At 45.4% G+C, this 14,165-nt stretch overlaps 1 protein-coding gene across 2 annotated transcripts in view; it reads right to left on the bottom strand.

Annotated features, from left to right (window-relative positions):
- Positions 1-937: 937 nt before the first annotated feature.
- SLC5A9 (solute carrier family 5 member 9) overlaps positions 938-14,165 on the bottom strand; it is a 45,817-nt gene continuing 32,589 nt past the window's right edge. Inside the window, exons 14-15 of one of the 2 annotated variants that reach the window (XM_043490935.1) lie at positions 7,213-7,372; positions 938-3,840 (exon numbers count right to left, since the gene is read on the bottom strand). In XM_043490935.1, the coding sequence (XP_043346870.1) occupies positions 3,635-3,840; positions 7,213-7,372 (366 nt within the window). In that variant the 3' untranslated portion in view covers positions 938-3,634. Of the gene's footprint in view, positions 3,844-7,212; positions 7,373-14,165 lie in introns of both variants that reach the window. The other variant, XM_038413094.2, reaches the window with a different exon arrangement.

A 14,165-nucleotide genomic window follows, 5' to 3' on the forward strand; every position in this document is an offset into this window, starting at 1 on the left:
GTTACCTTGCCTTCGTCTGAGCTTGTGCTAGGGCCAGTACTCTATGTACCAGCCCCAGATAAGATAGGAAAAGAAAACACACCATTGCATGGCAATGCTCTGATACTTGTAAGGATGGCCTGTTCCATCCACCTCCTAGTACGACTGAGAGGGCTCGCATGGGCTTATTGGCACCAGTGGCGGCGTCCTTGGCCCCCGCTGCCGTAACACAGAGAAACCTGGCACAGATGCAGAATTGGCACTCGGCTGCTAGGAGGCCACCACAATGCTAGATGAGTCCCAGAGCGGATGGTCCTGGTTCCCCAGTGGGAGTGCTGGCTGCAGGGGGGCTCAGTGAGCTGCAAAGCCCCTATGTGCCCATTCCACAGAGCAAGCATTTCACACTGTCTCTTAAGTAAGGCCACCCGAGCGCAGCGAGAAGTCTCAGCAGGGGGGCCCCCCTTCCCCCCCACCCCCGGGATTGCAAAGCCCGGCCCAGCAGCCTGTGCAGTGTCACCAGCCAGCACAAAATATGCTCATTTTAATATGAAAAGCACAGGCCCTAGCCCACCTGTCTGTGATAAGCATGGTAGCCCAGGAGACTGTCTGGCTGCAGCTCTGGCCCTGGGTCTGGCTATATCACACTGGTTGCAGCATGTTTAGCTGTGAGGCCGGATAAGTCGCTTCATTCACCATCACAGTGCTGACAGCAGCAGGAAACAGACACTCTAAAAACCCTCTTTTTTTTTTAAGCTCCATTATTTCCAATAGGGAGTCTTGGTAATTAAATAATGATGCAGCCCTAGACAGGAGTGTGACCCCCTTCTCGGGAAGCCCCACAATACCGGCTGGCTGAGGGCCCCCCACACTGTAACTCACATCAGGTCTGACACATTAATTGCCCCCACAGTATAGGTGAGTATTAGAATCAGACTCTGAGGATGAAGGTATTGTAGGAAGAGAGCCTGAGACATAAGCCTTTTTATTAGAGGCTTGGTACGAGGCAGGACCTGCTCTCAGAATCTGGCAAGAACAGGGCAGATATTGTAGAAATACACATTCCTAAGAAGTCACAGAGTACTCACGCAAATACATCCCGATATCAAGTGGTACCAGAACATCCCGATATCAAGCATGGTACAAAAACATTCCCCCAGGATAACAGGAACATACTGACCCCTCCTAAAAGATAAGGTCAGGATGACAGTACATAATAGAAATGTTTTGATCGAACCAACATGTGCAAGGTAATGGGTAAAACTAACTATGTCAGGGGGCAGTAACTAACTGTGTCAGAAGGGCAGTATGTAAATTGTTTGTATCAGGGTATAAAGATATATCTCAGAAGGAATATTTTTGTCTGGCACAGGAATGGAAAATCCCACCGTTCACTGACCTGGTCCATTGTTATGGGCATACATATATTAGTGGTCTGGGATACTGGTACCATGCTTCATTGACAATAAACCTGGCTGAGTGCCTTTGTCCCTTACCGGATCTTGTGGTCATTGGGTGGTTCGATTGAGGTCTGCCATGCCAGCTGTCTGTGCAGGTCTGGGGTGGCACACAGAGGGAACTCACACACGCAGCCAAACATCTATCAACAGCTAACCACAGAAGGTACAGATAATAGTGCATTGCTATTGCCAAGAGCAGCAAGAGAAAGGCAGATCCACATCAGCCAAAGACAATGAGGAGGAAGTGTCACAGTTTTTCAATCACACATGCATATGTTTGTCAGGAAAACAATGCCAGAACTGAAACAAAAGGTAGCCCTGAAAACTGCAGAACTGTTTTATGGCTGTACTATTCCCTTTTCAGTGACTGAACAGCCACTTTTTTCAAGCACTGATCAGCTGCCTAGGCCAAAGCACCCAGCTGAAAGCAGGTAAATGGTTAGATGCAGTTACTGATGGCTTAAGGGTGGAAACACACAGCAAATTATATGGAAAAGCAGTTCCATGACTAAAAGATGGCTGGCATAACGTGCGCATTGTCCCAGTGATAGCTGACTGTGGTTTCCTTAGCAGCAGTTGATATAAGAAGACTGGAAAGTATTGTGCTACTCTGATAAGAGAAGCCAAGGCATTAGCAACGAACGGTATAGTTGTGTTAAGAGCTACCCGACAGACAATGAGGAAAAAATGCCAAGTATGGGCAGTGATTTGGAACAAGCTAATCACACTTTGGCTAAGTATGGATGTGCATCACATTGGCTCAATCTACTTGGACAAGCCCTTATACAGAGTGCTTTGAAGAAACATGTTGGCGATTTACAAAAGTATTTTCATAATTACCTGGAGCCTGGTTAAAAGACTGTCAAGTTCTGTAAATCCCTGGTAACACATATTGGAACAGTCAAACAACATGTCTGGAAACATATATTCAAAAACTGGCCACATTATCTCAGGATTATGAGTAAGCTAGAGGAGGAATTTAAAGATAGAGTGGTCAGTGAAATTAATAATCACAGGATTTACCGAGAAGCAAATAACTTGATCAATCAGTTCAATTCAGTTTCTGTGGCACTTGATTCAGTGTAGCAGCCGTGTTAGTCTGTATTCGCAAAAAGAAAAGGAGTATTTGGACATGAGACGGATCTACTGATAAATGAAGATCTTGCCCCACATAAAGCAGACGTACCAAAGAGATTTCATGAGGCAATTACAAATGTTGTCCGACCTCCTTCAGCCAAAATACAGAGGCAAGAAATGTGTCATCAGAACAAGAAGAAAATCCCGACTTTCTACCATATTTACTTGCATTTAACATAGAAGACTCACTGCAGCTAAAATTGACGTTTTCATCTGCTACAAGGAAAAAGATTTCCCCTTTAGCATGGTGGAAAAAAATCTAAGAATGCCAAGATTCTTTCTGATGTCACAGAACCGGTGGTGCAAGTCCATCGGTGTTCAGCAAGCATAGAATTAATCTTCTCAGACTTTGGATACATCCATTCAAAACTGAGAAATAGGTTCAGTCTACCCACTGCATCAAAGTTCGTCTGCTACAGCAGGCTCCATGGCCAACCAGACCTGGACAGGTTGTCTGCAGCGCTGCATGCTTCTGATTGCTTAATGCTTCATGGCTACAACTCTGCATTATTGTCATTGAAGGCTTTTGACTTTAGGTTATATAATATAGAAAACTGAAAGTTGTCATGGCCTGTATAACTTCCTGGAGAAAATACCAAACTAAATTGTCTACAGACATTCTGACACTATTCTCATTACATATATTAGTATTATGCTCACTGCAATTTTACTTCTTTATTTGTACAACCCTAAATTAATCTCCTAATCTAGTGCCTTATTTGACTATGTAATGCAATTTGAATGTGTAACTACAACTAAGTGTGATGTGTGTGATAGTAAAATAATTTTAAAAATAGAAAATATCATAAACTGGGCCCAATTAATTTTTCCCTAGGTGACAAAAAACATGATTTTACCTGATAAAAACGCTCTCTGGTAAATGCTATGCTATCCCTGCCCACTAGGTTTGGTCTTCTAGATTGTAAACTCTTTGGGGCAGGGAATTCCATTTACTGTATGCATGGCATCAAGAACAATGTGGTCGTGACCTGCTTGAGGTCTCTAAGCATTACTGCTATATTCTAAATCAAAGCCAAGCCAGCCTGTCTGCAGCCCTGTCTTCAGCCAAAGTATCCCCACAGAAAGACGTTAATAGCTAGCAGAATTATAGCATTAATGTTGCAAACAATCTTTGATAAGGGTTTTTCCACAATGCTGGTGAGTTTCCTTTCCAGGACTGCTTTCTCTTCGTTGGTCAGTGTGGGTCCTGGGCTGCTGGAGATCCCGCAGAACCAGAAATATAACTTCTTCCAGCAAGGAGGGCTCACTGCTGTAGGAAATACATACAGAGAGGGGGAATTAGTCCCATATTCTAAACGCTGGGGTATTCCACTCGCCTCACCTCTGTCCCATGCTCTAAATACACCGTGTCACCTGTCTGCACAGCTCCCATGCAGCACTATTGCTTGAGGTGTACAGGGTGAAAACCAACCACACTGAGCCACATCCTCAATGGAAGGGAACGCTTCACCCTCTCAGCTGATGATAGGTCCAGGAACCAATGGCTGCAGCTCAGGAACGGCTCTGTGCAGGGGCTATGCCCACCCCCTTTTTACTGGCCGTAAATGCGAGTGACAGGGGGAGGGGTGGAGAGGAATGAGAGGGGGAAGGGGGGGGTCTTGGGGAGAAGAGGCAACACGAGGGAGGGGCCTCATGGGGAAGGGGCAGTGTGAGGGCGGGGCCTTGAGGGAAGCAGTGGTGCAAAGGCGGGGCCTCTGTGGAAGGGGCAACGTGAGGGTGGGGACCCAGGGGGAAGGGGCAGCATAATGGGGTAGGGCCACAGTTCGGATGCCCATGGATCCCCCCCACTTTTAGGGACATTCCGGCGACCCTGGCTCCGCATTAAAGGATTCACCCCAACCAGAGGAATTAATAGTCCAAAAATGACCATGACTGTGGTTAAAAAGCTGTTCTCTTCTAAGAGCACAGAGCAAAAGCCAGACCTTGTCAGTGCTGCAGAGGAAGTGAATGGGTAAGCTGGTTAAACAGCATGGCCCTGTTCACCCTCACAGCACAACTAAGCTAGCTGAAACCCAGATGAAAGGACATTTAAAATAGCACATTACATCAGTAGCACTTGATATGTTCCAAGAGCTGGGCAAGCATGAATCAGTCCTTTTCACTGGCTGGAGGTAGCCAAGTGAGTATAACGTTGTACAGAAACTGAGCTGCAAAGAGGTTAGGTGATTTGCCAAAGTGGCTGCTGATTTTCCGCACCTACGTTTTTGGATGCGCCGCTTGAACCGTTTCAAGAAGTTCCACATGCCCATATCTCCCAGAAGCTGACCAGACGCTACAAGTACTCAGCTACTTGGACAATCAGGCATAAAGAATCTCAACGTGAGCACCCAAAACCAGTGGTCACTTTGGAAAATAGTTGTCCTAAATCAGTGGCCCAGCCACCATTAGGATTGAGATGTTCCTGGATCCCAGCCCCGCACTCAGGCCCCAAATCCAACCTACCCTACTTGGCCCCAGCATTCTTAAAATGAAACTAAAAATGACAATGAAAATCTGTTCTCCAAAGAGGTTAAATAAGCCCTGTTGATTGACATATGAAGTATTTGTTGTTTAATGAATAAAAACCCTTCTTATTTCTCCACCGCCCAACTTCCACCAAGCTCCACAAAACTTGTAGGATTTCATGGTCTCCGACACAGAACTTATGGCTTGTTTATCAGGAGTGAAGCGCTGTGTGAATTATGCCTTTTAATTGTCACTTGCTGTTCCTTCCATGCTTTGAAAGGTAGCATGTCTTAACAGCTTGAAAAAAACACGTTACCAAAATCTCATTAAACTGTTGTATAAACTGTTCTGCATTTCCTTTCCCATCATTGCTAATTACCAAATTACCAAGACGTCAGGCTATAAAAAGATGAGCTGGGTCAGGTATAATAAGAATTGATAAGAAACAACATCAGCACCCTGAACAGCTACACTAAACTTGAATCCCAACTGCCTCCTTTTCAAAAAAATGGAGGAGAACTTTTGTAGTTTCTCACTTCTTCATTCTGAGGCTGTGGTGAGAACTAATTCAAGCATGGCTAGTCTAGACTAAGGAAATGTAGAAAAATCTCACGAGAGAGTTCCCATCTTGCGAAATCACCAGTTTTGTGGACTCAGGAGAGTTAGGTTCAAAATGTGCACCTGAAATTTTGGATGGTTTTCCAAAGGAAACCTCTGACCATGTTGAGAAGGAGCGGGGGGCAATTTTCATTCTAATAAACAATAATTAGAAGTGTGCTAATGAAATTTGCTGATACAGTTGGCAGGCCTTGTCAATACAGAGGAGGATTGGAATATTAGACAGGACGATCAGGCTGACCATGAAGGCTTGAGTAACAGAAACGGGATGAAATTCAATAGTGCAAAGTGCAAAGTTATGCATTTAGGGTCTAATAAGAATTTTATTAACAAACTGGAGGCTCATCAGTTGGAAGTGATAGAGGAGAAGGAAGACCTGGTTATGGGGGTTGATCTCAGAATGACTATGAGTCACTAATATGATGCAGGTGGAAAAAAGACCAATGTGCTCCTAGGATGTACCTGGCGAGGCATTTCCAGTAGAGACAGGGCAGTATTAATGCCATTGTACAAGGCACTGGTAAGACCATATTTGGAATACTGTGTACCATACTGGTCACCCGTGTTCAAGAAAGACTAATTCAAACTGGCACAGGTGCAGAGAAGAGGATGATCAGGGGAATGGAGGACCTAGCTTATGAGAAGGGACTGAAAAAGCTTGGCTTTTATAAACTAGCAAAAAGAAGACTGAGAGGGACTATGATTACTCTCTGTAAATACCAGGGAGGGTGAAGAGCGATTTGAGCTAAATAGTTGGTTAAGCACTGGAACAAATTACCTTGTGGAATCTCTTTCACTGGAGGCTTTTAGCAGCAAGTTAGACAAACATCTGTCTGGGATGGTATAGATCAGCAGTTCTCAACTGAGGGGGGGATGTGAGCTATTTCAGGGGGAGCCACGGGACCCCACAGATGAAGCCTGGTGCCCCAAGTCCTGGAACCCCAAAGCCTCAACAAATTACCTAAAATGGTGTGTCTGCATCTAAAAATGTCCTGGTTTTAAAGTCCATATCTCAGGCCCTCTAGGGCTTAAAAGCAGGTGCTTGGTTGGTCTGTCTCAGTGGTTCTCTGGTCCCCATCATTGGTCTATCTCAGGCTCTGCTGGGAAGTTTCCACATTCAGCTGGCCTGGCAGATGCAGGGATCTGCCAGGCCAGAAAAGCTGGGATACTTTTAAAGTCTAAAAATGCTGTTGCTGCCCCTGGCTCTGAGGCCAAGGCCATGTGGGAGAAGGAAATTCCACATTTAGGGGGAGAGAAAGGAAATATGTCTCTGGAAAGTTGGGGTTTTTTTTTGGTTTTAAATGGAAGCTCTCTGGAATGAAACAGAGGGTTGGAATGTTAGAATAAACCCGAGGGGGGATGGGGTATCAGGCAGAGTGCAGGTGCGGTGGTCAAAGATAAATTAATTTAGCATGTAGCTGTCACCGCCACAAATGTGGTACCATCAGATCCATGGGACGGATGCCACTGAAGCCACTGGAAGGATGCTGGTGGGTCTTGGACCAGGTCCCCTACACCCACACATGCATATATTTGGAAGACCCAGCTAACCTACCTCCATGTTCTTTGCTCCCTGAATCCATGTTCTCCCACGCTGGTGCATCCCCATCACTCTCGCCCACTGAAGGATTTACCTCCGCCGACTCACTCTTGTAGCTCACCAGGTCAATTGCGGGAGGTTTGCTGTGTCTAGTCCACCACGTCAGGCTAGCCAGCTAGATGCAGCGATGCAAAACAAGACAGGGAAAGCAATTTAAACAGCTGTCAGTTCATCGAACAAGACCAGTGTTGGTGACTGGCTGGCAACAGGAGCTGAGATTAGAATGGAGAGGGTTTGACTTCACAAAAATTTGTGTTGCTTTTTTCCAATAGTTCTTGTATTTTCAGTTGACTTGTGCCATTTTAATCCTTTTGAGACAAGCACACTTCTCGATGTGAAGGCTCCTCTCTTTGGGAAATTACATGATCAGTACAGGTCGAGATCTGGATTGGGGGCCCAAAAGATGTATGTGTTGATGATGCAGGCAGGGCCAGTACACTTTGTAGTCATATATGGTGCTCCCTTCTCAGACACTCCCTTCTCCCCAAAATATGATCTAGTTAAAGGAAATATTCAGCTTTAATTAATTAAGTTGCTGATTTCTGTCCGTCCCCCCCGCAATCTGCCAAATCACGGTCTACGGCATAGGTTATTAACTGCTGGTGAAGCAAGCTTCCAGTACAATAACACAACCGGCTGGATCTTCATAGAAATGCAAAGGGACAACAGCAGTATCCAGCACCTCAATCCTACTGATATGGAATGATCTTTCACAGTGAAACCCCATCAAAGGAACCAAGCCCAAATCCTAGGCACAAAGGTCCAGAAGCTTAAGGTTACCGCAAAGGAACAACCAATGGAAGGAACAACAACAGGCTAGGGCATGGCAGAGACAGGACCTCTACCCCTCCCACACCCAGGGCATTGGGCCAAGACAGACCTTGACAACATCATGTTCATTCAGGGTCCCTTATTTGGGCACACAGGAGAGAAAGAGAGAATGTCCCTCAGATCCCCTGCCTGGCTTGTGACTCCAGCTGCAATATGCCCTGCTGTGATGGGGGTGGAGGGCGAGGGGTAGGGAGCGGGGCCAGCCCTCCCTCTCTTTCTTGCTGGCTATGTGCACTCCTCCCCTGGAGCAAGGGGAAAGCAGTGGGGAGGAAGTGGGACTGCCTGAAACACAATCCACTCTCTGCTAAGGCTAGGTGCTGTCCCTTGTGCAAGGCAGATTATAAAATTACAGCGTAGGTGTCCCAGTTCAGGGCAACTTCACCTGTATTCCCCATGGTCCAGCAAAGGCACCCATTCTAGGGTCCTGGTTCCCCCACCATCACCTCTCTTGGGCAGAGATTTGTGTGTCTCTGTCTCTCCCTCCTGATCCAGACTTTTCCAGGCTGCGCAGTTCTTTGTCTACACTGTGCTATTCCTAGCAAGCAACACTAGCTAACTGGGCCAGCGTCTGCACTTAGCTTTCTATTCAAAGGCTTACGGATAGCATATATGCCCACAGTTATAAGTTACCACATAGCCTTTTCTAAGCAAGCACATTTTATTCTTAAGGTGAAAGCACAACAGAGAAATCGTTTTAGAAACAACAAAAGAACCTACATGCATGCTAGAAAACTGATGAGAGACCAGCTCCCCCACTACAAGCTCTGGTAGGTATCAGTGCTTCCAACCCTTCCTTAAGAATTTGGGGTCCCCTGGCCCTTGGACAAAAGATCCTGTCCATTTGCTGGATCAGAAAGCAGGTCCTGTGTCCATTTAAATGCTGGCTATTAATCCACAAGTCTGCTGGCCTCTGTAGAATCCGGTTTGACTAGTAAAGGTGAGCCTCGCCAAGAGGTGATACAATCTGAGTCAATTTGCCTAATTCTCTCTCTCTCTCTCTCTCTCACACACACACAGAGGTCACCTGCCCCCCATGGAATTATATACAGTCCCTGGCCCACAACAATACACGAATGTAATGCAGTCAGATCTCCCAGACATATTGTAGGAAATTGCCATATCTGCCACACTAGGCCTCAGGGAAAGTCGGCAACCGGGACAGGGACCTGGCACTATACAGATCCATGGCCATTCCCAGCAAAAGGATGGCAGCGTTGGCATCACAGAGGATGCTGCAACTGCTCTTTGACAACTTGCTGCGGAGGAGTTCTCTCCTCCCTATCTGTCTGTGGCACCCATCCAGGTCCAATATGCACCCAGGGATTCAAGGCACCCTGGCATTTTGTGCTAAGTTCTGAAAAAGTACTAATAGCCGTAGGAACCGATTGCAGAGAAAGGAGAAAGCTGCATCATCACTGTAACTTTACAGAGCAGCGTCTTGGCCTGGCACTTTGCATGTGCATTGACTTGGCACAAACAAAAGAGACATTCAGATAAGCAATCTCTTGCTTTCAACAGAGCCAGCTGATGTCTGCCCACCTCCTTTTTATGAAAAGCCCGGAGGTTTTACACTCGCAGCCTAGGACTTGCCACTTCCCCATTTCTCACTGGCTTTTGGCAGGCTTGGGAGGCCTTCTCCTGCCTCAGTAAGGAGCAGAGCAGCGGCTGACTCCAGAAACGTGTGCTCTCATTCACCCTCCCTTTTGAAGCACACGGCAATGCCAGGATAGTCCAAACGCTCAGCTCGTAGCAAGAGACTCGACGCCTGGCTCATGTGTGTGGTGTGTAAGCTCAGGAGTCAAAAAGTCTGGACCTTCCAGGGAAATGCAGTGTGGGCTTGAACTGGGCTAGGATTTTAATGGACCTGGGTCCTTAACTATTAACACACTGTGGTTTATATGGTCATACCCTACACAGCCTATTCCCAGCTGGAGGTGTTGGTGTTTGCACTTGCAATTTCCTTCCCATTCTGTCCTGGAGTGGTGGGGGAAGGGAATTGCTGCTTTCCTTTGGCATCCCTTCCCAGGTAACATTACTGAGAGAGAGATGGTAAAGTTAATTCTGATCTGCTGAATTCCCATGTGTTTGTGAGAGGGGAACAGAAGCCACTGGGAGCAGCTGACACTGGCCAACCACACCCATCGGAGCGGCTCTTCTGCCAGACAGCTCAGGAGAGGGCAAAGTCACTCATTTCTCCCAACAGCAGATTTCTCCTCTGCCTCCATGGAAATTAAGTTCTCCATTGGGTTGCACACACAATATCACCAGTTTAAATGTAGATTTTTTTTTTTGTAAACACGCAAAGTCTAGATGGCAATTTCCAGCTGACACAAAATGTTCCAGAAGATTTATAGCTTTATTTAAATCATTTTCAACCAAGATGAGCATCAGGCAAGGCTAATCTTTCTTGTCACATTTTGCTAAATTACTTTGATTTGATGATCCTCATCTTTACTGAGCATTTTTTTTAATCACTTAGGAAATGTAACTGAAATGTTGCAAAGTTTCTGAGCACAAAAGAATTCAAGATCCATCACCCCCACTTCCTCCCCAAACACAAATGGCTGCTTGTGCATGAGGTTTCTCTTGGAATTAATTTATTAAGGCCAGAATTTTCCTAAGAGCTCAGAACTAATCACCTATTTTCAAAACAGGCCCATTCCAATTTAGGCCTCAAAATATGGCCAGATTTTCAAAAGAACTTGGTAGACTGGGAGCTAAGGCCCAGATCCTCAAAAGTAGGCTCCCAACTTTCATTGAAATCAGTGCAAATTCAGAGCCTATCTTTGGCCTGAGCTCTGGCTATGCTATATACCTCTTTTGAAAGCCTGGGATGGAGGGTGTGTGTGTCTGAAATCCTGGCCCCCCACTGAAGTCAATGGGAGATTTGCCCTTGATGTCAAGATTTCACTCCTGACCTTTACCTCCCTGCCTAAATGAAAGCGAAGCTTTGTGGAGAGCTGCTGGTGCTGAACACTTGAGAAATCTGATTCTCAATTTTTGGGAAGGGGGGAAACCCAGTTTGGTAGAGAGGGGAAGGAAGGGGAAGTTACGGAGCAGAGCCTAGATATTCAAGGTGCATTGAGCTTCGTGCTCCCCCCCAAAAAAACTTTACTTTCCGAAGTAAAGTTTTTACGGGGCAAGAGTTGCAAAGTCACTAATGGGAGTTCAGTGCCTAACTCCCATGGCCAGTCATTTGGAATTAGGCACCTTGAAAATCTTCCCTTTCAGGTTTAGCTGAGTTGCCATGAAATGCCTTCCCCTGCATCCCTGTGCCCCAGTTCTTCCTCCACCTCTCATCTTTACATTCAGGAGTTTGTCGACAGGCTGTCATGTTGGGGACAAGCCCTTATCGTGTGTCCTACATGCCCAGCAATGTCCTAAAAACTGCAACGGTGGCAGCTTGCCTTCAGCACTGACAAACCAAGGACACAGCAGTGGCATATCTAGTGAGCTGTAATCTCATTAAGCTCAGTCGGCAGGGATTTACTAAAGGGAGATCATGTCTAACAGGACAGCTATTTTGGAGTAAGCAAAAAAAACCAAACCAACAACTGCTGACGGGGGAAAGTTAGCAGCATAATTTACATGGACCTTAGGACAGTATTTGACTTAATAGACTGGGTGTAGCAGAAGAGCTGGAATGCAGAGAGAACAGACTTGAATACTGAAGGCAGGTGGTATTCCTGATTGAAAGCTGGGCATGAATCAGTAAAGCTACAAAGAGCACTTTGTTTTAGCATCACGGCAGGGTCTAGATCCGCTCAGGGGACCTAGATTCAGTGTTGCAGTGCCTTGCTTTTAGGCCCCCTGCCACTTTGTGGAAGCTGCAGCCCCACGTTAGACACCCAGGCTTCCTACACATGACATGGAGGGCGTTAGGTGCCTGAGAACGGGTTTCACAAAAGCCAGCACAAGTTGAGTAGGAAACTGCCTAAGCTAGCCAACAGGAAATGCTGAGGAGAGGGGCATGACTGAAGCTCCTGCCAGAAGGTGCCTCCCTCCACTTAGGATTCACAACTGTGAACCTTCTCTGGGAGTTAGGCAACTAAGCCAGGTCAGTCCTGTCTCACAAATAACAAAAAGGAGTTAGCAGTGCCTGCCTTATACTCAACGGCCCAGTGGTTTGCTCACTCACCCAAGCTGGGTTTAAATCCTTCCTCTGCCAAATGTAGAGGAGGGGCTTGACACCAGGTCTCCCAAGCGAGTGCCCTAACAACCGGGCTATAGCATGTTCTCATAGGGATCTCTCGCTCAATCTCTCCCGTGAAAGCTGGTCTATACATCTCCAGTCTGGGAGCATTTGGATCCCAGACTTTAGTCTGAGCCTGTGTCTCTTCTGCACACTTTGAAGGGCTGATTTTCAGAGGAAAGGAGCATTTCCAGTTTCCATTGGCTGCACCTGGCACTGTGGGAACTCAGCAACTTGGAAAACAAGCCACCTAATGTATCAATCTCACTCTCTGGAGCAGAACAGTTGAAGTTCCTAGTGCACTAGGCCTCTAGAAAAGCAAAGGCCCTGGAAGTGTTGCAGGCGATCAGCCCAGGTGGCCCTGTTCATTTGCAGAATGTTGCCATGTTACTGTACCATTTCCTTCCCTCCTTGGCACCTCTCCCCCACGTTCTCCTTGCCCGAGAGACTTTGAGAGAAGTCGGCAAAGTGAGAATAAATCCTTCTGTTCCAAAATGCCATCTGGCACCTGACAGTTGCATTTCAGCTTCACCGTCTCAAATTTAATTGTAAGCTTTTTTGCAAGGTTTTCAAGGACGGTGTGACACAATATGGACTACCTACAATGAAGACATATGAACTTTGTAGCATACCAAACAAATTCTTTGCATATTTGTTTCCAAGCACAGCATCAATCACCCACAGGGATGGGACAGTGTCCAAAACAGCAGGGAGAAATGCTACTGCTGGCAGTTCTTGGATTGTAATTCATTTAAAGCCTCAGCACATTAACTGTACCACTCTAACATCAGCTACAAATTGCTCTTTCCCCTTCTATGTGTAAAGCATTGAGTCATTAAAGATGGCTGGGCTACATCCTCCACTGGTGTAAATCGGCATAGCTTCACTGAAGAGCTGTTCTTAATATTTTAAATCAATGCCGCTATGCCAATGTACACCAGAGCTGAGAGTCTGACTCGTCGGTATTTTTCTTGGGCTTTTTGGTGGCATGTCTTTTTTAGTTCACTTGACAGAATAATAATAATTCCTAGCTCTTATCTGGCAGTTTTCCTCAGTAGATCTCGATGCATTTTACAAAGGAGCTGAGCAGCAATCAGAGCTCTCTCTAATGCATCACACTGCCTTCCAGTGATACTAGCTGGGATGGACCTGGCAAGGAGATATGAAGCCCTTTCATCACAAGGTTATCGGTTCAAACCCATGCCAGGCAGGGGGCATAAAAAAACCTCAATGTTTAAATAAATTTTTTTTAAAAATCCAGGTTTCTAAATTGTTATTTAATTTAAATTAAAAACACATTTATTTTTATTTTTTTTAAAACCAACCTATTTAAAACAAAATTTGAAATAATGACAACCTACGTTAAGGCCTAAATTTGTCATGACTCTTTAAAACATTTAAATTAAATGCAAAAAATAATAATATTGAGTAGTATAGAATTGGTGCCAACTTTTAAAACATGTCTGGTGGATGTCACTGGCTAAGAACCTGGAACAAGTGTATGAAGTGCGAAACCAGCTTTTGACAGCCGTAGCCTTTTCTACAAATGCAGAGAGAATATTTTCTTCATCTCAGTTTATTCAGCTAGCTCAGTTCAGTGACTGGTTCAGTCAAAGTTAAGAAACCAAGGAAAACCTGTGTGTCTCTTTCAATCAGTGAATAAAAACTAAGTGTGAGAGGACCAGATCAGCTAGTTCTAAAATCTTAAAGGATACAGTGGCAAGAAATAATCAGTTCAGTTCCCTAACTACCGATAATGCAGCCTTTGTTGAATAAAGTAGTTAGTTTTAAATGCAAAACCATGTTTTGATAAACATTTTTCGTACATATCCAGCACATGTAAGGTAGCTTTATTTAATAATAAATAATAAATAAAATATCATCA

This window comes from Dermochelys coriacea, chromosome 8 (genome assembly GCF_009764565.3).
Source record: "Dermochelys coriacea isolate rDerCor1 chromosome 8, rDerCor1.pri.v4, whole genome shotgun sequence".
NCBI lineage: Eukaryota > Metazoa > Chordata > Testudines > Dermochelyidae > Dermochelys > Dermochelys coriacea.